The following is a 27,352-nucleotide window of genomic DNA, read 5'->3' as shown; positions in this document are numbered from 1 at the left end:
TTTTTTGGGTTTTGTTTTTTTTTTTTTTTTTTTTTTTTTTTTTTTAGTTTGTTGGGGTTTTTTGGGTTTTTTTGGGTTTTTTTTCAGTTTGTTGGGGTTTTTTGGTTTTTTTGGGGTTTTTTTTGTTTGTTGTGGGTTTTGGTGGTTTTTTTTTTTTAGTTTGTTGGGTTGTTTTTTTTTTTTTTTTTTTTTTTTTGTTGTTGTTTGTTTGTTTAGTTTGTTGGCTTTTGGGGCTTTTTTTGTTTGTGTGTTTTTTTTTTGTTTTTTTTTTTTGTCCCCAGTCGGGAGCTCCGTGCACTCATTTGCTGGTCCTCGAGGACAGGCCGCGGCAATGAAGCGGAACTGCAAAGGCTCGGGCGGGCGGAAACACCGCGGGGTGTGACCGCCTGGGCGCCCTGATGGCCGCGCTCTGCTTGGGGACTGTGGGGACACGCCCGAGCCGAGCCGGCATCAACTGCCGCGCTTTGCGTCTCCCATCCAGCGGCCGGCCGCGTCGGGCCCTGCTTAGCTTGGGCCACGTTCCGCTTGGCGCCACCGCGCGCGCGCGCATGCGCGGCACCCGGACGGTGGCCGGGAGGGGTGAAGGAGGGCGCAGGCGCGGGGGCCGCTCCGCCGCCCGCCGCGTAAACAAGGGCCCGGCGGGGATGCGGCGGGGTCGGGGCGGCCGCGGCTGAGGGGCGAAGCCTTCTGGAGGTGTTTCCTCGTCCTCTCCCCGCCGGACGGGGGTGGCGAGGGCCGTCCCGCCATGAACTTGGCCGGGCAGAGCGGCGACGCCGGCAGCGGCCATCTGCTCTTCGCCAACTTCAACCAGGACAACACGTAAGGCTGGCCGAAGGGAGCGGGCTGAGGGCGCCCGGCTGGGGAAGGGGCGGCGGCCGGGGAAGGGGGCCCGGCCGGGGAAGGGGCGGCGGACGGGGGGGGCCTGAGCGGGCCCGGCCGCGGGGGGGGGCGTGGTGGGGTCTCCCCGGTGCCGCCCCTTGCCCAGGCGGGGAGCGCCGCTGGAGCCGCCCCTTCCCGGGGCCTCGGGGGCCGGGGACCCCCGCAGGGAGAAGGGCTGGGAGCTGTCCCCCCTGTGCCCCCCGGTTGCACTGTAGGGCCGCGGGGACAGGCCGCCCCTCCCGCGGGCACGCAGCTGGGGGGTGGCGGCAGCGCGGTGCCCTCTCCCTCCCCCGGGTCGCTGTCCTGGGGAACCTCTGCTCCGGCTTGGGAAGCCCCGCTCGCTGTTCCGTGGGGAAGAGGACGGAAAGAGGGCTGTTGCTGCTGCTCCCGGCTGATGTTCAGCTCTAGGAGGGCCTGACATGAAGCCCCAGGTCTTCCAGGACGTGCAAAGACTTCATGCAAAAGTTGTCACAGTTGTCTTTCCATACAGCTGTTTCATTGTTACGTTGAAGCACCGAGACTTTGGATTGAAGGTGTTTTATGAGCTCATGCTACTTTCGGTTTTGATTTTGAATAGGGGCCTTTCTCTGAGCCTTGAAACTGCACTTCCTTGAGCTTCAGACGGTTCAAGCTCCACGTCTCGGAAATTACTTAATCATTGCAGCATATTTAGATCAATTAGTGCATATTAGGGTTTTTTTATGGGGTATTATAAAGCAGTATTTTTAACTTAGGAACCCCCTATTAGTTGGGACTGGAGCTCTGAAGATCATTTAAAGAATGATTTGACTGACTTAAATACCTGAGAGATGAAACTGGGGAGTAAGAACCAAAAGATCTTGTACTCAAGAAAGGAGTTTTGTTTTAGGAAGTGAGTAAGAGGAAATGATCTCAGGTTGGCATCACAGAGTGTAGCCCACGTGTGTGGTGGAGGGTTTGGTGTTTTTTTTAACAGCTTGTTCTTCTTGCAAGCAACAATATCTTCCCCTCATGAGGGAGATCTGTGCCTGTCCTCAGCACATCCTGTGGCCTATGGGAGCTGTGAAGGTGAGAAGGTTATTTCTGGTGACTGCCAAGCAGGGTTACATCACAGCAGGAGAGACTCTGTTTGCTTTTGTAGGTTTTGTTGGGGGTGAAGAGATGAGCAATTGGAGCTGGATGGGTTTGAGACAAGAGACTCCGGCAGTAAATAAGTTATGGTAAATGATGGGGGGGAGCAGTAGTGCTCTGTGTATTTGTGAGTAAATCATTATCCATATATTGATTCAAGCCAGAGACTTTTGCAACTGTTCTTCACATTTTTTCAGTGGGTGCCATATAGAGCTCACTCTGTCTCTGTCTGTATAAAACATGCCCAAGTTTTGCTCAGCTACCATTCATTTTTTTTACCTATTACTGGAATAAACAGCAAGTCATAATAACTAGGGGATTTGTCACCTCTTTCTTCTGCAGTTTATAAAAGTCATTATATAAGTTTTGGAAGTTCAGCTGTGTTCTCCAGTGTGGCACCTCTGCATTTTTAGTTCCACCTTAGCTTTGTGGAGACTTTATGTACCTGAAGATCACTGAACTGAGACAAAAAACAAAACAAAACAAAAAAAAAAAAAAAAAAACAAACCAACAACAACAAAAAAACCCCACAAAAACCACTTAATTTGAACAAGAGTTGTAGGCTGACTTGAGAACAAGACCAAGACAGAAATAAAAAAAAAGCAAAATATAAACTTACCTAGATGGGTTTTGGCTTGTACACCTTGAAATCTTTCTTCAAGGAGTGTAAAGGTGTTTCCTTTATAACTTGGAGTTTGTAGGGAGAGAAAAGGGACACCTGGCTAATGATTTCATTCCTCAGTTGAGTGTGCTACTGCACTACTTTTTGTATTTCAGTTTTCTAAATAACCAAAAGATGTTCTTTCATAGCTGGTTTGCGTTTGTTTTGTTTTTTCAATTTGGTAGTCTAATATCCATTGTGTCAATAACCAGTGTTTTTTAAAAATATGATTGATACACAAATCACCTTGAGATTAGCTGATGAGAATTTTGGTGATGTATCTTTTGTGTGAGGCAGACCTGGCCCGTAGATCTTTGCAGTTCCAAGTTTTGAGTTACTAGGGCTTTTGTGTCATTTTTGAGTATTTGTGAATTCAGGTATTTGATGCAGAAATGACAGAAATATTAAAAAGCTCCTCTTCATACTTTTGTCTCAAAATTCTGAGATTAATTTAAAAGGCCTCCTAATGTGAGATAAATGAGGTGGTTGATGATGTGGAATAATCTCTTCTTACTAACATTGTCTTAAATAAAACTCCCCAAGAAAAGTAAGTATAAAAAGAAAAAGCGAGTATAAAACCAGCCTTGCAGATGCCTTTGTGAGCAGCTTCTCAGTAAAGCACTAGTCTGATGTGGTAAGTGGCCCAAACAACCAAGTTGCATTCAAGTTTCTGAACTGAGCAGAATTTAGTGGGTTTGTACGTTCTTTAAACAGAACTTTGTTTAATTTTTTTTTTTTTCTGTTTCTCACCCATGATGTCTCCTAGTTTCTTGTTTGAGTAGAGAAACAAGAAGGCAGCTCTCTGGGTTTATAGTGTACTATTCTATATATCTAGGAGATCACAGTTTACCAGGTGAGAAGAGCTAAAAAGAACTTAATAGGAATGAGTTACACTTTCCCATCCTGGGCCTCAGAAAGCTCACCTGTTTTCAACTTTTACAGGTAACTGGAGCCCTTCTCCAGACAGGCAAGGTAAACAAATGTATATTCTTTCAGGCAGTATATGAAAGACAAGCTTTGTTTATGTCTGCCCAGTCAGTAGAGCTCACATCATGCTTTAAGGTGCTTCAGTAATTAGAAAAATTGCTGACAGACAAAACTGGAAAATAAATGACATTGGCTCATTGTTGTTACTACCTTTAAAGCTTTTACCTTCATCCTAACAAGGTGCCAGTTCAACTCAGGCTTAACTGTGCCTTGTTTACCTGCACAGCAGAGCCAGTTCCTTGTGTTAGGAAAAGATGGAGCTTGTTACTGCTGAAAATAGGTATCAAGCTGACTTTTCTTTGGTTTTATGAAAATTTGGTAATTAGTTTCTCTCTCCTGTAGGAAGATGAGCTTCAGGGTGGCTCTCAGTCTTGGGAAATTGGATTGCTGGTAGTTAGAAAAATGTTGTCATCACAAAAGTTGCTGTTGCATTTTCCTGATTGTTGCAATCCCTGGCCACTGAAGCAGATCTCCTCTATCCTGCTTTAGTAGCTTGGTTTTCCCAGACTTGGCTAATATTCATTCATGGATGCTGTGTGTAGTGACATTGTCTCTTGGAATAGTATCTGCATTATTGCAGGTGTTGTCTTGCCTGTTTATCCCACATTGCCCTAAGCTTTATATACATGAGAGTTTTGAATTACTGGCTGGGACTGGAACTCTGCCTGAAAACACTTCACCTATAATGCAGCAGAAGGGGTTGGTTTGTGGCTTCTCTTTGATATAATGTTTTCATTAAGTAAAAAAAAAAAAAAAAAACAAACCACAGAGAAGGGTATTTTCAGAAGATGTTAGTGTGCTTGTTTTGGACCTAGCCCTTTTCCCCAGTGAATCAATCATTGCACAACTTGGCATGACTGGCATTCCCTGATTGAGAGGCAGAAGCTCCAGCTTGCACATCAAAGTGGAGCAACCCATCGGAATTCGGGTGTCCCAGCACATCCAGGCTGTGGAAGCTTGTGGGTGGCCTCCGTGCTAGGTAGGTTTTACATAAATCTGTAACAATGGATGCTTGGGAAGAAAAACCCAAGTGCAGTTTGTGTTACTTCTGGGAGAAGTGATAAAACTGAGCACAGATAGGTTTATGAAAAATTAAACACTTCACAAACTCGTAGAAGCTTTAAATCTCGTAAGGGAAATGCTAATGGATTAGAAGTTGGTGACTTTTTAAGCAAAGCATAACTTCAAGATCCCAAAACTTGTATGTATCTATATAATAGGTAAAACTTTCAGTGTTTAAACTGTTGCACAGGTATTCTTGGAAGTACTTACAAATAGTGTTCAGATTCAATTTACAAATATGCACCCACTTCCCCCCACCCACAAAAAATAACCCCACCAAAAGCCTGCTGGTGAAATAATGGGAGTGGGCAGACTAGAGAGGTTTTAGTCATCTTTTTTCAAAATAAGTAATTTGTGTGACAGCATTTGGAAGCAAAGTACTCACTGCAGTTTTGAAAACAGATTCCTGATGAAAGGGGAAGAGGAAACCTTGTGTTTGGACTTCTAAAGAAAACATTGCTGTGTGCCTTACTGGCAAGGATTTCTTCAGGCTCTGCTTTCATTTATGTGTGGAGTTACACATGACATGTATCAGTCCATATATTTCTTCTTTCCAATTTAATTCTGCCCTTTATTTCCCAAAGAAATCAGTTTCATTCTGTATTGTGAACAAATGCTGCTGTCTCTATATGCATCGGGCATGCTTTGTGTCCCAGAAGCTGCATTCTCATTCCCTTATTCTTTGATGTTTGGATCTCTGTAGTAAACTGCTTGTGGTGGGAGGAGCAAGGGTTAGGTGCTGAGCATTCACTCCTCTGCCTTTGTTTCTCCTAGGTTCAGGTGTCCTTCACCCGTGATCCTTGAGGACAGGAGAGCTCTCTATTCCAAGGAGACTTTAAAGCTAAACACAGACCAAAAAAAGGAAGGACAGAGCGGTCCCGTAGCTCCTACACTCAGGGAGGATAGCTGAGAGAGACAACCGTATGTTGTGTTTCTTGCTGTTGTTGCAGAGGGCACAGCAGCTGAGGGGGGCTGCTCAGAGGAACTGTTCCTCAGTGTGTGACCATTTGGATGGGGATTTGCCCCAAGAATAGTGATAGTTACTTGGATTATGGACTTTCTGTTGTCCCGGCCTGCATGTTAAGTGATGAGCAGGCGTGGTCTCCTTTTGCTTTAGCAGGTTTAAGTTTGTGGGTTTTCTTTTAATACAAGAATAATGGGAAAATGTCCTGTGGGTTGTCAGAATGTTGCTGACAAAAACATTGAATGTACGAAGTTCTGTATCTCTTTTCCAAAATAATGACCTTTGATATTAAGATATATCCATGAGATGTTACAGCAGATACTTTGGAGAGGGAAATAAAGCAAGGTACATTTCCTTAGTAATTCCTTAGCAATTCTTATGTCTTAATTGATTTTTATTTTATTATTATTATTTTCCCCCCTCTTCATCATAAGCCAGAATGTTTTGTCTGTGGAAATTTACATTGGTTTTGAAATGAGATGGAACATTAGTATAATGAGACTGTATCATAATGAAAGTAGGCCTAATTAACCAGTTATTTAAAGTAGTAATGACTTCTAGAGTCCTGTTTATGCTGCAGCTGCAATTGATTTAATCTTTGAGAGAGCTGCCCTTGTTAGGAACTTTCTGATTATTGTAGAATATTTGATTAAAGTTAAGGTCCTCTGTGATATGGAAAGGGAAAAACTGGTTTTCTTCCTTTTATATGTATATTAAAGAAACAAAAGAAAACCTTAGGATTCTAACCCAGCTGAGAAAACTTGTTCCTAAAGAGCCAGAGGGATTGAAGCAGCTGATTTCCCACTTTAGGTGAGTGCACTTAGAGCCAGTGTCAGCATCTTCCAATGTGTGTGAAATCTCCTAGTGCTGTTTGCCTGATGAGGATGGTTTTAATTATTTATGATAGTCACTCTTGAAAATACTATCAAGATTTATGTAGTCTTGGATCAGTCTGCAGCATTATCTCTGCAGAAAGTGGATAAACACAGTTCCATAAATCATGGCTATATTGATAATTTTGTACTGAGGAGACAACCTTCATGATGAAATAGCTCAGAGTCTACAGTCTAAAGTGTGTAATAGAGGCTACACATAATAGAGCTAAAACCCCACATGTGTATAGCATAATATTTTGAAGAAAAAAAAGACCATTTTAGAGAATATTTTTTTTATTTTCAATTACAGTCTCATCAGCTCCTGAAAATCAGTGATTATAAAGCATAACACCTACACTGTAAAAGGAGCTTCTGATAAAGCACAGCAGCTTCTTGTTGGCCGCTGTCTATCTGAGCAAGAGCTGAATGGCTCACTGATCATATTTCTTCCCCATATGCTTGCCCATTTTTTCAGGGGTGAGGTAATTTTGGCTGGGTCCTTGTTTAGTGGATTTGGCCATTTCAATGGCTGTGGGGTGTCTTAAGGGCTTAAGTGTAATATCGGTGCGGGGGAAGATGGGAGATTTAAATCACTGTGATTATGCTGCTGTAATTCAGCCTAGTAGGTTCTTATTACATATAAAAAGCCTTTTTCCAGTAGTTTCATAAGAAGTAATTTAAGAGTACGTTACCAAACCAGCAAAGCAAACCCTCCAAAAGCAAGATTGCTTTTACAGAATAAAAAAGGGTTATTTTCCAGTTACCCTTTTACACTGAAACGGCTTAAAAAACTTAAATTGCTCCATGTAAACAAATAATTTGTGACTTCATCACCTCGATCCTGAAATAAATAACAAAAAGCAGTTGTCATGGATGGAAAGGTCCATTCTGTGCTTCTGCATTTTGGGATTTTTATCGTGTCCACAAATTCTTGTTTGCCATTGTCTGCAGCTCATTTGAATGAGGTATTGTCGTAGGACAAGAAAAATGGGCTTCCTTACTGCTTTCAGTGGTCCTGTCAGTAAAACAGTGATTCAGCAGTATTCTGTATTTAAAGCTGTAAGTACAAGTCAGGAATCAGTTCTGCCTAGTCATACAAATAGCTGCTGTGTGGGGTTCTCCATGAGGAAATGATCCTGTGTCTTTTGTGGATCGTTTATATTGCAAGGAGTCTTGTGACTCCATTTATTTTTAGCTCTGTGGAGTGCTTGTTTACGTTTGCAAAGTGACAATTTTAATGTCATTCTTTATTAAACTTTCTTTTGAGGAAAGCAGTAGATGATAGAAGAAAAGCTGACTCATTGCTTTGTTTTACCAAATTAGAGTTTCAGGGTTTTTTTTTCATGTAATGTGAGTTTTTGTTGAGTTGTACAAAAGTAGTTGAGCAAAACCACTGAAGTATCTTTGGTGATTAATAAGGTGGAGACTGCTGAACATACTGATTTTGTCTGAAGGAAAATTAAATTCAGTATTTCTAGGGTGACTTAGAGGAGCAGCAGCAAAATTTTGTTTTATGATTGCTTCTCTATCTTTAAGCCTAATAGGCTTTTTTAATATCTTGGTTATTGAATATGTGGAATTGAATCTCATGTTTGCATGGTTCATATTTTAATTTGAAGGTTTAAGCCTTCTCAAATATAATTTCTTGACCAGATTGTGCCAGTTGTATTTTCTTCTAGAAGAAAGGTCATACCATCCTACAGAAGTTGATTTTGTAGCTTAATTTCAGAGGGTGAACTATATGAGGAGCAATTTTTAATCTTCTGGGCAATGTTGAAATTTAAAAATACTCACTTTGGAGCCACAAGTGGAAAATACAGAAAGAACATGAAATCTAGGAATCTTCATTGTATTCCAAATGCAGCATTAATTGTTAGTGCATCTGAACTGTAGAGAATCATCTTGCTGAGTTCAGAAAGGCATTTTTGGCAGCCTGACTGGCAGGGTTGGATTGGAGCCCTGTGTTGAATGACTTGCCACAATTTAGGGTATTGAAATGTATTTTATTGGAATTTTCCTCCATGTCTCTTGGCAGTAAGAAATATATGAACTACAAGCATACTAATGCACTTCTGTAAAATTATATTGACTGTTAATTTTCTTTATCTGTGGCATAAAATCGTCCTCCAGATGGGGAGTGGAAACAAGAATGAGCCATTGTCTGCTGCCTTGATGTGTAAAGAACTGCAAGACAGGCTAAAGATTTTTCTAGCTTAAAATTTAAGACCTGCCTTTGACTTTGGCTGGAAAAGCAATTAAATGGTCTGTGAGCTAAGTGTGAAAATTGAGTAATGGAGGAAAGAAGGGGTTTTAGTCAGTATTTTAATATTCTGCTATTGTTCAATCTGTTTGACATCAGTGGCTGGCACTTTGTAGAGGGTGCCTCTGATCAAAGATTCAGTATGAGTATTTGTAAGACTGAGACCTAACAATGGAGGTGCTAGAACATCATCACGTAAAGCCAGAGAAAATTAGAGTTGGCAGTCTTTAATTACTTTTTTTTTTTTAATACAAAAACTCTTTTGGGATGCTCAGGGACGGTTACACTGTAAAGAACAAAAATCCCCAGACAGCCCAGTTTCAAAGGTCTTGGAGGTCACCTCTAATGATGAGGCAATGATGTAATTGGTTTGCATTACATTATTCAAGTCATCATCTTCCCTCCACACTAAAACTTTTAGCCTGTGTGAAGAAATCACCAGTGAGAATTGGGCAGCAGGTTTACTTTAGGTTGTGAACTCTCATTTCATAAATGTGCAGCAGAATTCCACACCTGAATTCTGTAATTCTGAAGCTGTTTGGTCTAATCAGAATTGAGGAAGCTGTCTGTGTCTGTTATGGCTTTTTTGGACAAACTTTTTATCATTTTCCTTACTGAGCTAACCCAGCTGGAGGTTTAGAACTGGGTAAGAATCTGTCCAAGGGTAATCACAGCTCTTGGAGTTCCTGTTCCTGACTGGCTTGTTTCTTTTGCAGATCCCTTGCAGTTGGCAGTAAATCAGGCTACAAATTCTTCTCTCTTTCTTCTGTGGACAAATTAGAGCAGATCTATGAATGCAGTGAGTATCTTTTTTTTTTTTTTTTTTTTTTTTTTTTTTTTAATGTTTCACTTTTTCACAGGTTGTTTGAAATCAGCATGAAAGGAACCTTATGTAAATATCACACAAATACAAAACATTAATTGCAGGCAGGGTAAAACTATGAATCAATATTCTGTATTTAAATTTAGCTGGTGTGGTATGAAATTTGGTAGTAGCTATGAGAACTCTACTTTTCTAATTTTATGTCCAGCCAGGTTACATAGCAGCTGGGCATAAAAAGAATAATTTACTTATGTGAGAGAGTGTCTTTTGGGGCATGGAAGCACTTATATACCTTTATGAAATAAGAAAACAAAACCTTAATTTTATTTTTTTATCCTAATATTTTCTGTTAGAAAATTATTCTTAAATGTGATATCTGCAGGCTTGCTCATCCAAAAGGGTAAATAACTCAGATTCCCATAAATTCCCAATAGTGATCACAGTTGAGTAGGACCTGAGGTGAAATGGAGGGAGGCCTGGGGGGGTAGTGGTATCCCCAGTTCTCCCAGCAGTTCATGGACTTCCCTTTTTTGAGATGCTAATAAGTCATCTATGAATGCTATGCGTGAGTATCCTTGCTTTCTTATAAACTCCATGTGAGCAGGTGGTACGAATTGCTGTGATGTCAGCATTTCTAGTGGGATCCCATTACAGAGTTGTCCTCAAAGTCCATTCCCAAAGTGACCTGACCCTGTGGCATGTTAAGTTTGGAAATGGGGTGTGATTCAGATCACCCATTACCTGGCATGACAGCCTGCTTCTGTACACAGTCAATGGAGAGAAGTAATTGTGAGGTTCAAATTAGGCACCCGTGGTCGGGTTAAATTGTGTTGCAGCTCCATCTTCCTATTTGAGTCATGGTCTGGTTGTACTGGTTAATAAGTGGCTTGGATTCCATTTTCTGCTGTGGAGTTTATGTACCTGACCTCTGCAGCATGTCAGGCACTTACAGTATCTGGCCTGGTATCACCCCAGGAGACTCAGTGAAGATGATTCCCTGTTACACGAGACACTGAAAAGTGCCCTGTGAGGTCAGCTGCAGAGGTCAGGTGCAGGGCTGCATCTTCTGGTCAGTTCTTGAGAGAGGAAGTACAGGTTAGATAAAGTGCTTTATTCAACATCTTGCAATAATCTGATAAAAGCAGCTGGAATCGGAATTTTGACCTGCTTATTCCAGTCTTGTCTTCAGACTGTTCTGAGGTGCTTGGTATTTTAAGTTTCCTGAGTGTTAAGTCTGTAAAAGCTGAGCAGAGAGGTAACATTTAGTAGAATGTTTTGGGTTGGAAAGGACCTTAAAAATCATCCAGTTCCCCTATCCAAGGTTGCTCTAAGCCCCATCCAACCTGGCCTTGGACATTTCCAGGGATGGGGCATCCAACAGCTTCTCTGAGCAGCCTGTGCCAGCTCCTGAGCACTCTCACAGAGAAGAATTTCTAACGTACACCAAACCTGAATTTCCCCTCTGTGAGTTTGAACTCGTTACTCTTGGTCCTCTCACTACAAACAATCCAATGGTTTGGCCTGTGGAAGCCAGTCTTGACTCAAAGCAGATTGAAATATTGAGATGCCTTCGTTTTCTTTGTATGAGTCAAATAATTTTCAGTCTTGGACTTGTAAACCATGCCTGTTAAAACTTGATATGAGAGTGGAGGGCTTCCTGTGCACTGGGTACCTCCTTTCCTCAAGGAAAGGTATCTTGAGGCCTCCCAGACACGGTGCCTCCCACTTCCCAATTTAGTTTAAGTGGGTCTAAAGACTTTCTTGTGTTGAGTGAGCACTGTTAAGAACCCCTCCTTCTCTTCTGGAAGATTGATCTGCCAACTCTTGTGTAGGTGTTCAAACTAAATTGCAGAATATGCCTCAGCTGTCTTGTGTTTGAGAGAAATACAAAAAAAAAGTGGGAGATTTGGCTGCTCCCATCACTGACTTCTCCTATGACTGCAAATCTCCTGACTCCCTGTGCAGTTGATCCCACTGTAAAAACAAGCTTTAGATTGGAGGGTGCTTTAAGGCTTAATGAATGCTTCTACCATGCTTCATATTCTTGGATTAAAAATGGAATAAAGGCACAGCTGATCATAATCTAGCTGGCTCTAACCAGCTCTTGTCTGTGATGCTACACGCTTGTGTTTATGAAACTAATCTTGTTATGTGTTTGCTTGTTCTCCCCTCGCTGCTGGTGCTTAATTTGTTTTGCAGTTCTTTTTTTCTTACTCTGTTTTGAATCTGAGTTTCTGGCAATGCTCAGTTGTGTAGTGTAAAGGAGATAATACTGATAGAAAAAACAAACCTGAGTAACAGCATTGCTACAGGGTTTTAGTGCTATAAACATATGATTAATTCAGGTCAGCTGAACATAGGATGGGCAGTATAGCCTGGTACCCTCTTGAATAGTTGCTGTTGGGAGGCATAAATTACTTGGCAACTGTGAAGAGATTTTATCTCTTCTTCCTGTTAAAGGAAGACAAAGGAGCAGAGGTGCATCCTGTATTTTTAAAGTGAATTTAATTAAATGCCCATCACAAAGCCTTTCTCCAAAGGTAACTTGTCTGCATTATAGTCTTTTTATGATGAGACTGAAGGATTATCAATACCTTTGAGGCATTTTACTTATTGAAAATCTTTTCTTCTGTCTCGTGGCTTAGTTGTTGATAGTGCCCTTCCCTGCTGCCCAGCCTTCCCATCAGTGCAGCATAGGACAGCACTTTTTCCATATGAATCTCTGCTGCTGTTCCTCTTCTGAAATACCAGTTCTCCTGCCTGCCTGGGGGGGGTGACAAATATCCCAGAATCTGTGTCTGAACACTTGTCCCTGGATGGGGACAGAACTGTGCTCGCCCTGGAGCTGGGAGCAGACTAAGGGGTTTGGGTCTCAGTGTGCTGGTCTTCTGACTCTTGTGAAAGGATGTCATCATTTTGAAGGACTCTAGGCTTAGATGGAAAGCTGATAACCCATCCTGTAAAATATTTGAGAGTCTTTTATGTAACTGTTCTGATTCAAGGAACACTGACCTCTGCATTTCAAAGTCTCGGCGTACATTTATTGGAGCAGATTTTTGTATTTCTTTTTCATGTGTTTTGTGAAGTATCGGAAAAATAGAGAACAATTCCTTGGATACAAAGTAATTACTAAAATGCATTATCCCTGTTGCATGAGAAAATTGAATTTTCAAAGCCTCTGTGAGCTGTTATGTCTTCTCTGAAAAGCACCATATTAAATACAAGATGTAGATAAAAGTCAATTATGTAGCATGGAGTACTGAAAATGCAGGGTGTAAACCTGCTCCTTTTTCATAAGTAGACTGTTTCTCTCAAAAAAATGTAGGACATTAAATATGTTGTGTTCATTTTCTTGAAATAACTGCCCAGAAAAAGCACTTTGAAAGCAGATGTGTCCCACACTGATGGCAGTGTCATATACTGAGAACGTTGAACAGAACTTTTTTTCATGGAATTTCTGTCACTGCTGATGAGAACAGTGCAAATTAATTACTTAATGTTTTTCTTGGCCAAAACAGAAGCCTTCAGAAACAAGCTCTTTTGGGGTTTTTGGGGGTTTGTTTTTTGTTTTTTTTTTTTTTTTTTTTTTTAACTGGCAGTTTTATGGTTTGAAATGTGTTAAGCATTGAGCTAATCCAGGAGCTGACTCCTGGAAATTTTGTTTTTATGGATCAAGGCTAAAGGCTCAAGTCACTTGTCTTGATTGGGTTCTTGTAATGAAAGGGCAGGTGTAGCCAGTGGCTGTGAAAGAGCTGCAGAGCATGGTAAAACTGTCTCTGGCTTTTCACTGCCCTGAAAACTGTGTCCACTGTGTTCCTGGGGTTTTGGAGAGGAGCTTTATGGGATGGAGAGGGAGGCACAAATGCCAGGATAACTGGTGGTGGGACTTGGTCTCCTGCCAGCATGGTCCAGTGCTGAGCTATGATCAAATGCTCTGAAAGTGTCTCTTTGCCAGAGATCCTGGACTTTCCTCCCTCCTGCTCTCTCCTCACATAGGGATTTGTGTTCCTCCTTTGCTTTCAGTGCTCCCATAGTAGAAACATTGGGCAAAACTGATGTTTTATGGCTCTGCATGTGAACGCTGGGCATCGGTGATTCCTGTACAAGTTGCTCTTAGGGCGTGTCAGGTCAAAGATGGTGTGTGTGGAGCAGTCTTGTGGCAAATGAGTTTCACCAGCTTCTCTGAGTACTGTAACTTTTCTTTCTTTGTAGAGAGGTAAATGGAAATGCCAATTCCACTGGCCAGGTGGTTTGGGTCATCAGGAACCTTTTCAAGTAATACAGCTTTAAAAACAAAACCCAAACACACAAACCAAAAAAGCCCAAAACCTGTTTTCTTTACTAGATTTCTGCAGAGATGAAAAAAGATTATAAAATTCTGGAGTTTGACAATTTCCTGGGTTTTGTAACTTTGGGATTTTTTTCTGTTGGATTCTGGGCGTAGGGAGTAGACACGGTCCTGAAACATAAACTTGTGTGACAGCTTGGGGACAGGGAGGAAATCTTTGGAAATCAACACTCACTATGTAGATTTTCTGCCCTAAAAGCCTGTCCTTTGTCCCACCTTGACTCTGAGCTGTCATGGCAAAATGTTTGTGGTGTTAAACTGTATTTTTAAATAGACTGAATTCTGTGATTTTCTTAGACAGTATTTCCTGTTGATCTGCATCATTCTTCTTCCCTGAAATCTCCCTCTGTATTTTTCCCTCGTTCCTGTGGTTCCTCAGCTGACACAGAAGATGTGTGCATTGTGGAGAGGCTCTTCTCCAGCAGTCTGGTGGCCATAGTTAGCCTTAAAGCTCCACGCAAGCTCAAAGTTTGTCACTTTAAGAAGGGGACAGAGATTTGCAACTACAGCTACTCCAACACCATCTTGGCTGTCAAACTCAACAGACAGGTGAGTAGTGGATTTAGCTGGATGGAAATCTGGGAAAGGGGTTTTGGATCTTCTGGCACTTCCTCTGCTGGTTGATGTCTCTTCCTTTAGTGACAGAATTGCTGTGTGAAATTTAGTAGTAATTCTCCAAGTGTGGCTTCTGTATGGCATCTCAGTACTTGTATTTGGTTAAGTATTTTTGGTTCTGTGTTTATGTATTTACTTGGGGAAATACCCTGACTAAACAGGACATGCTTTGAGTAGGAGATTGGACTAGAGATCTCCTGAGGTCGCTTCCAGTGTGAATCATCCTTTCATCCTAAATGTGAAAGTATGTAAGGCGGACATTTTCTCTTCAGGCCAAAATCTAAACTTATCTAATAAATTGTTATAGCTGTAAGTGCTGTTTGCTAAATTCTTCTCAAAAAATAAAATCTAAAAAATGTCATGCAACTGGGGAATCTTTTAAGTACCTGGAAGCATAGTTTGCTATATGATAAATCATTAGTAGGTTCTTCAGCAAATACAGACTTCTCTGTCTTTAGCCAGTTCATTCAAACTAGAGAGAATGGCATCTGAAGGAGAAAATCTTAATGTCTGTCTTTGCCCCCAAAAAATGGATGTGGGAGGAGGGGTTTCCTATTTAAAGTCATGAGAGAAAGAGTGGGTAATTTGATTTCAGGCACAGGGAGTTAGTGTACAATGAGTAACGTCTAGTTAGTTATCCACATGTTGTCTACAAAGTAAATGAGATGATGAAGAACTTAGTTTTTAAAAAAAGAGGCCATTCACACATGATTATGGATAAGTTATAGGCTTTATGAATTGTTAAAAAGTCTTGTTTGTTTTCTCTGTTTAGCAAAAGCAGAAAGTAATTTCCATTATTTCCACATGCAGATTGGTACAGAATAAGAATTAAGTGAAGGTTTCCGGTTTGCTGACTTAAACTAGTAATGGGGATGTCTTCAGTTTGCGCTGGTGAGGTTGAGGGAAGTGGGGTGCAGTGGTCAGTTCAAGTGACCACATGCAGTGTTTGTATCAGGAGCTGGATCTTGTTTATCTTCTGTCAGACTCTTCTCCACATCAGATGGGTACAACCTCTTCGCTATTGGAAGGTACCTGCTGCATTTTGGGATAGAATTTTTTAGGATTGATAAATCCATATGATCTCTGTTTCCACGTCACCATTTTGTCCTCTTTCCCTTTTCCTAGAGGCTGATAGTATGTCTGGAAGAGTCTCTTTATATACACAACATACGAGACATGAAGGTATTACATACAATCAGGGAGACACCTCCCAATCCTGCAGGTAAATGTGATGGTAGAATCAGCAGAACTCTGAAAAGTGCTTTCTTTGTCAGTGTGTGAGGCTCCCTACAGGGAACTGTGGTGTTGTTAATTCTGCTTTCAAATTCAATAACAAATGTGAGTGTTGTCTGGAAGCCTACATGTTTGATCCAGCTGAGAACAAGTAGCAGCCTCTGCCCTAAACTGCATCTTCCCAGTATTTTGGTCCCCTGGAGTGGATGTGTTGAAATGTTAGAAAAAAACATGAGAGATAAAAAGTGGATTTTGACAGCACTTGGAATAGTTAAAGACTTTGTCAGGTTAATGCTTTAGGAATCGTGGCAGACATGGGAGGTTCTACTGTTTAATCAGTTATTGTAACTGTTGGTATTCTTCCTTTTCTGTTTTATATTAAACTGACACTAAATAGTTGAATATATTGCAGGTTGGCTCTGAGATTACTCATCTTTGTTTCTGTTGATAATTGGAGTTATTTTTGTGACACTCAAGCACAGAATCAGAAAGTTTTACTGCATAAGTCTTGGAATTTGCCTGTTTGTAATGCTGTTTCTGCATCCCTTCTAGGGTTGTGTGCTTTATCAATAAACAATGATAATTGCTACCTGGCCTATCCAGGAAGTGCAACTATTGGAGAAGTACAAGTCTTTGACACCATCAATCTGGTAAGAATCTTTGAATCCTGTTCCCACCTCTAAAGATGCAGGTTTTGCAAATTACTTAACTTGCTCAGGGAGGAATTACTGGATACTGAGGTTTCTATGCAACAGTTTGAAGCATCTTGTGCTTCACAGAATGTCAGCAAAGAAAATACAAGTGCTAATGCTAGATTTGATTGAGTAGAATTGGGCAAATGGATGGAACCAAGTAATTTCTATTTGAATTGTCTTCCTCCGGCTTGTACTCTCTATGTATATGCTTCAGATAATTTTATGTACTTAGTTACTGAAAAAAATATTGAAGCTCTTGTCCAGAAAGTAAGACCTATATTTGCCTTGAATGTGCTTAAATATGCAGCACATGTAGCTTTGAACCTGTGCTGTTCTAAGGTTCTATTTTGTTGATTCACTGCAGAGAGCTGCCAATATGATCCCAGCTCATGATAGTCCCTTGGCTGCTTTGGCATTTGATGCAAGTGGTACTAAACTTGCCACAGCCTCAGAAAAGGTAAGTGAGCTTTTGATTGCCTTGCCAACAGTGATAAAAATCAAATTTGTCATTAAGTATTTTAAGTGTGCACAGTTCCATGTGCAAGTGCCAGAAAAGAAGGCTTACAGTTAAAAGGGGAAGTCTAAGTTAAGATCTGTTAATGATATTTGACACAATTTCCATGCTGTGAAATGTTGGCTAATAAGGTTATTTAAATGAAACATTTTAATCTGGCTGCAATTAGGGCAGTCCTCTGAGTGTTTCTCCCTTTAGTGCAGGATACTTATTAGAAATCAGTTGTCTTGTTTTGTTGCTGTCTTCCTAATGAAAACAAGACAGTTAAAATCCAAATAGAAGTGCCTCGCTAGTCTTTGGCATGTGATGACAAATTGCTCATGTAATGTGTGTAAATTAGAGAGTCTGAAGGCTCTGCTCTTTGAGTAATAAGCTTAGACTATAAAGGTATAACTGATTGCATCTGATAAAGGCACAAAGACATCCAAGTGGCTGCACTCATGGTACTTGTCTAGTGTGCTTGTTTTCATGATCAAATATGATAAGAAGGGCTGGTTTTGATGCACAGCTTGTTCTCTGCATTAGTAGCTCCCACCTCTTGTTTCTGTACCCTTCAAACACATCCTGCAAACAAGTTCCATAAATACTTCATGTAGTATCTGGGCTGCACAGCAATGAGTTAACAGCAAAGTGGTTTGCTGCTTCTAGTTGTACTCTGCTCACTAGAGCTAGTACAAAATGAATGAACTTGAAATGAAAAATGATGTATTTATTTTTTTTCTTTGCAGGGGACAGTAATAAGAGTGTTTTCCATTCCAGAGGGACAGAAACTCTTTGAGTTCCGAAGGGGAGTGAAGAGGTAAGGTTCAGCTGGGTTAATTACCTGACACTCATTCCTTATGGTTGATTTCCAGTATGTTCAGCAATTGAGCTGGCATCCTGATTTTTTTGCCTGTTTTCATCTCCATTCATCCCTGCATGTATGCTTATAACAGTTTCAGCTTGAATGTTTTTCAATTTCATCCCTTTGGACTTGACTATTCTACAAATCAATCCTGTCAGAATTGTACTCCCTCTTGCCTTTTAAAAATTTATTGCTGAGGGAACTCGTTTCAAGTGGGTCACCTTCTGTAGGATATATTGTATTCTTATGGCAATTGGAGGCTGTACATCTAATATTCTTACTCTCTTCTAAACCCTTCTAATGCTGTGGCCATTAATAGCCATTGTGAAATGGTGGTGTGGTTTGTGGTAGCAGTAACTCTGTATTTTATGCAGGGTGAGACTGAGTTCAGATTGTTACTAATTGATCCCGTACCTGGTAAACATCAGAGCTGAACATCATTAATCTTATGCTTGAATAGCTTCAAGAAATTATCAGAGAATTCAGAATGCTGATTATTGAAGGGTTTTTTTTCTTACTTACGAAGTAGTGGTGACTTTAAAAATCTTCTCAACTAAGCCAAATAGTTTGATTTCCTTGTTTTTCTTCTCTTTTTTTCTTTTTTTTTTTCCCAGGTGTGTGAGCATCTGTTCATTGGCTTTCAGCATGGATGGCATGTTTCTGTCTGCATCCAGTAACACAGAGACGGTGCATATCTTCAAACTTGAGACTGTGAAAGAAAAGTAGGTTTCAAAGGTGCCTTAGATTTTTCAAGGAAAAGGCTTAAAAGTTGACTGTACTCAACAGAATGAGTTTCAAAAGTGTGGACAGACTTCTTTTGAACTTTTACTGTAAAGTAAAGGGCATAAGAAGTCACTTATGAATCAGCAACTGCAGCTGAGCTGTGTACTGTTCTCCCACTGAGTAGAAAAGGTGTTTTTCTGCCAAAGAGAACTTGGCCATCCTTCACAGAGGAATGTGGAGCAGTTTTAAGATTTTCAGTTACATTTGTTTCACCTCCTCTGACATCCATATGGGAAGAGCTATCTCAGCAATACCTTCCAGCTGCATATAGGGGGCTTTAAAAGGCACCAAGTTGTAAAATTTTCCTATTTATTATTTGAGAGGACAGTCTTAATTCCATTTCAGTGGAAGTTATTGGAAACAATGATTTGCTTAGTGATAAACAGATTAATAAAATCCTGAAGTGTGGTGCTTTCCATAGATTCTGCTGTTGTGTAATGAATGTTATAAAATGCAGTCTTATATACAGAAGTATCAGTTTACAATCAGACGTGCTTAAATAACAGGCTGAGGGTATTGGAGGACACATTTTCTCCTGTAGGAGAGATGAAGTGTGTTAGAATTCTCAAGAGTGTTAGTTATTTCTGAAGAGAAACAGCTGCTTAATATCTTTTAAAATTTAATATTTCCAAGTGTTTGCACGCTTTTCTCTCTAAGGTGAAGGCAAAGTGGGTCACTTTTCTCTTCTGACTTGTAGACCTCAGGAAGAGCCTACAACCTGGACAGGTTACTTTGGAAAAGTGCTGATGGCCTCAACGAGCTATCTGCCCTCTCAAGTAACAGAGATGTTCAACCAGGGTAGAGCCTTTGCTACAGTCCGTCTGCCCTTCTGTGGCCACAAAAACATCTGTGCACTTGCCACGTGAGTACAGCAATGGGGCCTGCACTCCCCACCCTGCTGGGGTGTTTGGGCTCTGGAGAGGCTGCCACTGCAAACACAGCTTCATCTGCAGCAGAGCAAATGGGTGACCTGTGATCATTCCAGTGTAAGAGCAATGTGGCAGAGCTAACACCTCACAGTCCTGTGAGAGGAGGAGGAAAGGGCTTCATATTTGGATAGGAATAGCCCGTTTCTAAGTGTTGTTTAAAGATGTCTTCTAAAGATGTCTTTTAATTTTGGAACAAGAATATTGAGATCAGAGCCCTGGGCTTTTACGGCATTTGCTTCCATTAGTGCTATGGGGAGTGATGGTGTATGTTGTTAGTGAATTGTAAAATTAGCCAATCCAGCCTAACCATTAAAGAAGTCTTTGAAAGCAAGTTCATATAATTCTTGTCTCTAAAACAGCGTAGCATTCATTAAAGTTAATTTTGAGGACTAAATCTAATCTTTTATGCTGTCTTCCTCAAAGGCAGGTCCCATTTGGCACAGCTACCAAAGTAATAAGCTGAGCAGTAGTAAACTTACTTTGTGGGGGTTTTATAGTTTTTATGCTAAATTGACTTCATGTCTGTACTCTCACTCCTCTGATCTCAGAGCACCCTTTAAGCAATAATTAAGCTTTGTAACATTTCTCAAATAAGTAAATCCTTCCCGCTAGAATATTTGTCTCTGGAGTTGCACAAAGCTTGATAACAGGATGGTGACTTCTGAATCTGTTTCACAGAGTTATATGTAATTGCTTGATTCCTGTGGCATCCTGTTAGCGCCAAAATGTGGTTATGCTGTAAATTTTTTACACACAGTTCTTTCCTGGGTGCTCTAACTGTTAACAGCATTCCCTGTCCAGCAAAAGTGTGGAAAATAATGCCTTAAAGTCATAGAATCGTTGAGGCTGGAAAAACCCTCTGAGATCGAGTCTAACCATTAAATCATGGGAAAGGAGGAGAGCATTCTTTCTTATGTTACTTAATAATCTTTTATTTAATAACTTCTGCTCTAAACCTCTCTAGAATTCAGAAGATCCCTCGTTTGCTGGTGGGAGCTGCTGATGGGTATCTCTACATGTACAACTTAGACCCCCAGGAGGGAGGCGAGTGCACACTAATGAAGCAGCACAAGTAAGTCCATGTTAGCTGAGAACTGTTGTCTTTTATTTCCTCTCAAAATCCAGTTTCTTCTCAAACTTAGTCCTGTTCTGGAAAAGTCTAACTTAGAATAGCTCATTTCTTCAAACTAATCTTTTTCCAGACCTCTGACACGAATGAGTAACTTCAGAATCCCTTTGAGCCTTCCTTCCAGGTATCCACTAGCAGCAAGTACCGCTTTAGCAGCAGAAACTTAACACTGTCCCAGTGCAGGGAGGGATCAATCGCTGTTCTCTCTGTGCTCCTGTTTCCTCTTGGCACTTTGAGTTGAGTTACTTAAACAAGAACTTGAAACGTGTGACACTCCTCATTAATAAATGAGGTGGTTACAAACATGAGAAAGATCTTACTCTGACTTCACAGAGGGGAAACTGGCCTATGAAATTATCCCTGTGCTTTCTCTGCTGGTGTCCTTATTAAACTTCCTTGCATATAGGCCAGGCAGCTGGTGTTCTGTAATAGTACTGTAGAACACTTACAGAAATAGGACAATGCACTGTTTTTCAATAGGGTTGGCAGGAAAAGCTAGAGTAATACAGTCAAATTACTTGATCAATCATAGAATTAAAGATAATAACTTGTGATGATAATTCAAGTTTGCAGCTTTGGTCAACCTAAAATTATGGTAAAAAAATTATACATTTATCTGAACAATTGAAGGCATGACCTCTGGTTAGAGATGAAGTGAAGCCTCATATAGGGACACTTCTACCAAGTTGTTAATCTTTGAAATTGTCTAATACTTTCTCTAGAGGGCTTTCTAGTATCTGTGTATGAAGTAACCGCTTCTGTTGTGACAGAGCTCAAGATAACCTACAGTATTGCTGATTGGAATGGGTTTTTTTAATCATGCAGTCTCGTTTTGAGTCTTGTTTTCCTACTATGAGCTACTAGGATTTAGATCCTGATGCTGTGTCAGAGGCAAACATGATGCTGATGAGTCTTCAGAGAAATACCAAGTCAGGTGCTTTCTTGCCAGACCTCCGGAATAGAGGGACCAAGTTCCTCCCGTTGCATTTCTATGTATATTATTCTTGCACATCAGATGGAATATTCTCCTGTAGCTGCCAGCTCACACTGCCTTATGCCCAGGCAGATCACCTCTCCAGCTAACCCTTCTTCCTGGCAGGCTCGATGGCAGCATGGAGCCCGCCAACGAAATCCTGGAGTCTGCATCCCATGACCGGCCGCTGGTAGCGCAGACGTACAGTGCCGCTGTGACTAAAGGTACATATGTGCCTTCCTCACCCACCAGGCATGGTAAGGAGAAGGCTGGGAATGGGGCAGGGAGCACCTCTGCCTGTTGCTTCCTTCTAGATGGCTGCGTGAGCTGGTCCACGTCTGCCCTGAGCTTTGCGTAACCGCGTATGCGAGGTGGAGCCTTGGTGAGCCCTAGGAAAGGAGCACTCGTGGTGTGCAGTAGCTTTCTGTAGATGGATCACTTGTCTTTGCTGCTTCCTGGCTAGAATTTTGTCTTGAGTTGTGATTGGTTGCTGTAGTGCTAGTTGCAGTGGTTCTTGAGGCAGTTCTGTACCCAGACCTTGTGCAAAGCATGTGAATTGTAGCCCTGCTCCCATTTTTTAAATTTTTTTTTAATGAAAAGTTGATGAATGCTGCTATTGTTCCTTTATGGGAACAATGACCTTTTAGCCTGATTCACTGCTCTGTTAAATCAAGAGGATGAGAACTTGGTTAATGCTGCAGCTCTCCATGTCAGTGGAGCTTTTGCCACGTCTGACACCCAGGTTAGTGCTTTGCTGCAAAGGGAGGACAGTCAGCATATACCAAGGTGTGTACTGCACTGCATCAGTGGAGACTGAAAACACCAGCCTGCCCAAAGTTCCAGTATGCACACACACAGGAGTTTAATTTTGATCGTGAAGTGCTCTTGGCTTGGAGAAACGCAGTCATGAAACAGAGTCATGATAAAAACAAACATAGGGTGGCAGTGAAACTATTTCAAGTAATGCCTGGTACTCCAGCTCTACTCATCCACTCTGGATCCAAGCCTTAGTTTGTTGCTGCTGATTCCCCAACTCCTTGTTCCTTTCTCTTCAGCCTATACGGATGACCTGGGTGCTGTGGGTGGAGCTTGCCTGGAAGATGAAACCAACTCCCTTCGATTGGATGAAGACAGTGAGCATCCCCCCATGATCCTTCGCACAGACTAAACTTGGACCTGTGAACTCACTCCTGAAGCAGAGAACACTGGCTTGATGTTTCTTGAGGAATCTCGTGTTATGCTGCTATGAACTTTGACATGAGTTGGGAGAGAGGATGACAGACTCTTACAGTTCTAAGTCGTAGCTGTAATTCTAATTCTATACAATTGGAAAAATATATGGTTTTCAATTCAGTGGCTTTTAATCTTGCTTATCTATTTTAGCTGTGGTTTTTTGTTTTGTTTTGTTTTGTTTTTTTTTTGTTGCCAAAATCTGCTGTTTGTGCAGCCCTCAGAGCCTACTTAGCTTTGCATGCATTCATGTGCCAAGCAAGCATAGGAGGGGGAGGGAGAGAGAGAAGCCACTTTATAACAAACTCAAGTTTGTATTTTTTTTATATATGTATATAATATTTAGCCTATATAAGGAAGGAGTAGAAGAGTGGTTCTGGAAGCTGAGACTAGTTCTGCACTGACAAAGGTCCAAATTGGTTTCCTGTGCATGGGCTTGCAGGCATACCTAGTGACTGACATGCAACCTTTCACATGCAATGGCCTGTTTTTTTGGGGTTCTCCCTTCCCTTTCCTGGACCATTTTGTTAATTAAAATTCCTTCTGAATGTTGTGTATTTGTGGGACTGTTCTGTTTGTTGGGATGGAAAACTGGAAGTGTTTCCCTGCGTAAGGATATAGAATATAGAAAGTGCCTTTACAGGGAAGGAAAGGAATTGCTGCAGGAAGAAGAGCTAGAATGAGGGAAGGATTGTTAGAGAATCTTGTCTGTACATCTTTGGTACTTGGGTGTCTGTAGCCTGTGGTGGCTGATAAGCTTGTGGGTTTTTGAGAGAAGACTTGGATTGCACTTTCTTTCTTTCCTGTAGATTGTCCTGTTTTCTTGGCAGAGTAGCAATAACCTTTTTTTATACCTTTTTAAATTACCCAAAGCAAGGATTCTGGAGGAAGTCCCTGTAGAGTTTGGCAGCCCCACTCTATAAACAGCCTTAAGGTTTCCTGCTAGAAGGCTCTCAATTCCTGCTTCTTCTCAGTCTGGGGCTGAGTCTACTGCTCCAATAGTGAAAGTTCTTGATTTTTTTTTTTCCTTCAGATACTGATGTAAATATAAATGATTTTGAAAACTTAATTCACTTCTGGGTCCTCTACTGATGCATAACAATGCTTTTCTTTCTTTCTGTTTCTTTTTTTTTTTTTTTCTCATTCCCCCTCTCATCAGAGTACCTCTTATGATACACTCAAGGACCGGTAGTTTCTTTGGCAGTTTTGGAGTAAATCCTTAACTGCCCTGACACTGTCTAGGGCTTTCCAAGGCTGAGCAGTGCTGCAGACTATTTTTAGGGTTGTAATGTGCCTTCTCTTAAGTCTTGGATAACAGTTATTGAGCAAGTAATTAGTGAAGTACTTGGTGAGTGTTACTTCCCTCTGCCAAAAGGAGCCCACTTTGCCTTCTGTGTAGGAATGTGGGTTGTTTCCTTTCCCTCTACTGACTGCAAAGGAGTAAATATAAAAAGAGGCAAGGAAATTGCATAACTTGAGAGGAGGACAGAGGCTGAATGCTCCAGCTATATGTGAACTCCCTACCACAACGAGGCAGTGATGTTCTTTTAGGATTCGGTACCATGAACAGTCTTCCCTGGAGCAGTAGCAGGCAGTAGGCTCTGTCCCCAAAGCCCTGTGTGGGCAGATGAGCTTCCCTGCCTTTATAAGTACGAAGAAGGTGGCAGCCCCTGCCAGGAGAGCTCTGTCAGGGAAGTTGCTGTGAGTCCATGTCAGTGGAAGGTGTTTGTACACAACTCTGTGTGGGAGAGAGGGGATCAGGCTTCTTTATTTACTGCAAACCCTTGATTGTCCTAAGTAGTTGGTTGGAGTGGCTTGTGGTGTCCTCTCCAGAACCCAGCACATTCACAGCAAACCCCTGAGTTGTGCTGAAATCTCACTTAGTCTCTTGACTTTAAGGTCTAGCTGACAACTCAATTCCATGGTCTGCAGTTATTTATTTATATTCTGCTTTACTGCTCCCAGCTTTGCTGTGATGTTCCAAGCTGCAGAGTGAAATACAAGTCTTGAAGTAAATATAAGCTCAGTGAGCTTTGCTGGCAAACTGAACCACCCAGGAGATGTCTGCTCATTCCAGACTAAAGCTGGTTAACATTCCTGATAACATCCTTGGAGGTTTGGCCTAGGCTCCACAAGCACAGATAGCAGTAAAAATGCACCAGCAACACAGGTCTGCTAAGCACACAAGTTTTACAACTCTTGAGTGTAACAAAGGCCATGTTACACCCCTAAATGTAATTACTAACTTTACTGTTAAAAATTGAGATCATTTATTGTATTAATTTTATTTCCTTCCTAATTTTCTTACCTTATTGTAAGGTAAGTGAGTAGGAGGTGAGTAGGAGATCCCATATTTGCTGTATGTGTCTTCCATATGCTGTAGTGTGTTCCTGCTCCTGAGCCACACACTGTGGAATTGCTGTGCCCTACTTGGTTCACTCTTAAATAGAAGCTGAAAGCCAGTTAAAAGTATCTTCTTGCTGTTGTACCTGAGAAAATCTTTTTATAGAGCAAAAAATATGAATGTTCTGAGGTTAGTGACCAGCTAGTAGGGTGGAGCAGGTCATTTCTGGTCCCCACTGGCTGTGTATTTAAGAGTGGTGACAGTAGTTTGTCATAAGTTCATTGCATGAGGATATAAACTTTTTCTCAGATAAAACATGACTGATCTAATTTCCCTGTGATGGCCATAGGCCCTCAGTAACCACCCTGTTGTGGTGTGCTACCAAAGTTAGAAGCCTTTCAGGTTGGGGGTTTATCCCAGTGACATAAAGATGTGCTTCTGTTGTTTTTTTGGTTTTTTTTTTTCTTCTTTAAACATAACCAGAAATGCTTTTTGCAGCTGCATCCTCACCTGAGTGTGGAGCATGTGATTGCACTGTTGTTCTCTGTGAATCAGGTGGTGTCTAAACATTTCTGTTCTGATGCTCTGACAGACCCAGGGCAAGCCAAGGAGGCTCAAGCCCTGTGCTGTGGCCACGAGCTCCTGGTCACAGGATATGGGAACACCTGTGCAGCCCCTCTCAGTTTAGACTGACCTTCCCTGGAAGGACAGTGTTTGTTCTGTACACCCTGTCTCTTTCTCTCCATATGGGCTGCACTTCTTGATAGCTTTTAACTCAGTGGAGAGTTGAGGCAGAGAACTGAAACAACCAAAGCTGGGGAGGGGGGAACACTGAAAAACTTGGAATCCTAAACTCAGGTCTTAGCTTGCAGTGGGATGAGTTCCCAGTGAGTACCGTAGGGAAGGAGCTGTTTCTCTTGATGTGCAAATGGGCAGCGAGTGCAGGTCCTCGGCTGCTGTCTTGACATCTGTCTGTTTACTCTGTATTTCAAGTTCTGAGGCAGAAAGCTTTTATCTGCCCTGGTCTCTTCTTATGTCACTGTTTCCAAAATACAAGTGATAGATACGAATCTAGCAGTTAAAAAGGCAGGGCCTGGCAGAGGAGGAGGAGGAAGTAGAAAGCATCAAGAGGTTGGTAAAAGCTGTTTGTTCTGATGCCCTGTTGAACAAGACACTGGCACGAGTGCTCCCTCTGGGATCAGGTGTGTGCTTGTACCTCGCTGCTCTGGGTCCTGCACGGCGAGTTTCTTGGCTGTGTTTTGCAGAGGTGGTGGCTTTTCAAGTCTGCCTGAATGCAAATAAATACCTGAGAAGACCTTTAATGCAGTGACAGGTGTCTGCACAGAGGAAACTTGGCCTGACCTGTGTGGAATAGTGAAAAGGGAGGAGTGAGCAGAGGAGCCCCAGGCTGGGTGAGCGCTGAGCCCGAGCACAGCACTCTCTGTTAGGTCCCATGCTGTGCTTTCTTGGCTCCAATAATGGCATTAGCACCAACCAGCATGCAGTAGGACAGTAGCATTTCTTTCCCTGTGGGTTGCTGAGCTGTTCAGTATCCCACTGGTGTGTGCAGATGCTCCACTGCTGTTTGCAGAGCAATAGGAGTCTTTGTCCAAAGCATTGGTGGGGATTAATCACTGCAGAGGTTTGGGAAGTTTTATTCTGTGCTCCAGCTGTCCTGGCTAACAGTCAACTTTATTTAACTTGTTAATATCTGAGAGCAAGGCCCCGAGTGTCTTCTCCACATGTGGAGAGCAGGCCTTTCTTTTCCTGGAATCTGCTGGCCTGTGAAAGACTTGCAATGAAGAAAGCATGGCTCTGACTGTAAATAAATCCTTTCAGATTCCAGTTGTACAACCAAAGGAATTCAGCAAATTCCTATTTTTCTAATCATGACATGCCTTCATTTTAATGTTCTTCCAACTGGCAAATCTCATCTTACACTGCTTTGAAAATAACAGGCAAGAAGTTGTAATTCTGTCTTGCAAACAGCTGCCCTTGTGCTCGTTACAGGTGTCAGTGCTGTGGCTTTGGCCATGTGGCCGCAGGGACCCTACATGTGTCCGACTCAGGAGTGGGGAGTTCTCCCCAAACCTG

General features: G+C 41.7%; 1 protein-coding gene across 2 annotated transcripts; it reads left to right on the top strand.

Annotated features, from left to right (window-relative positions):
• The first annotated feature begins 591 nt into the window (after positions 1-591).
• Positions 592-23,471, top strand: WIPI2 (WD repeat domain, phosphoinositide interacting 2). 2 transcript variants are annotated; one of them, XM_083872525.1, is made up of 12 exons: positions 592-819; positions 9,515-9,597; positions 14,349-14,518; positions 15,710-15,806; positions 16,370-16,467; positions 16,877-16,969; positions 17,755-17,825; positions 18,485-18,592; positions 19,351-19,515; positions 20,547-20,654; positions 21,811-21,908; positions 22,740-23,471. In XM_083872525.1, exons 1-12 carry the CDS (start codon positions 746-748, stop codon positions 22,850-22,852), a joined length of 1,278 nt encoding a protein of 425 aa, XP_083728651.1. In that variant the 5' UTR covers positions 592-745; the 3' UTR covers positions 22,853-23,471. The 2 variants fall into 2 exon arrangements, with proteins under 2 accessions (XP_083728651.1, XP_083728650.1); XM_083872524.1 differs by having other exon boundaries at positions 21,811-21,941.
• Positions 23,472-27,352: the final 3,881 nt, after the last annotated feature.

The sequence above is a fragment of the Zosterops lateralis genome, assembly GCF_965231275.1.
Source record: "Zosterops lateralis genome assembly, chromosome: 15".
Lineage (NCBI taxonomy): Eukaryota > Metazoa > Chordata > Aves > Passeriformes > Zosteropidae > Zosterops > Zosterops lateralis.
The sequence above is the reverse complement of the archived record's forward strand: the minus strand, read 5'-3'. Positions and strand labels throughout refer to the sequence as shown.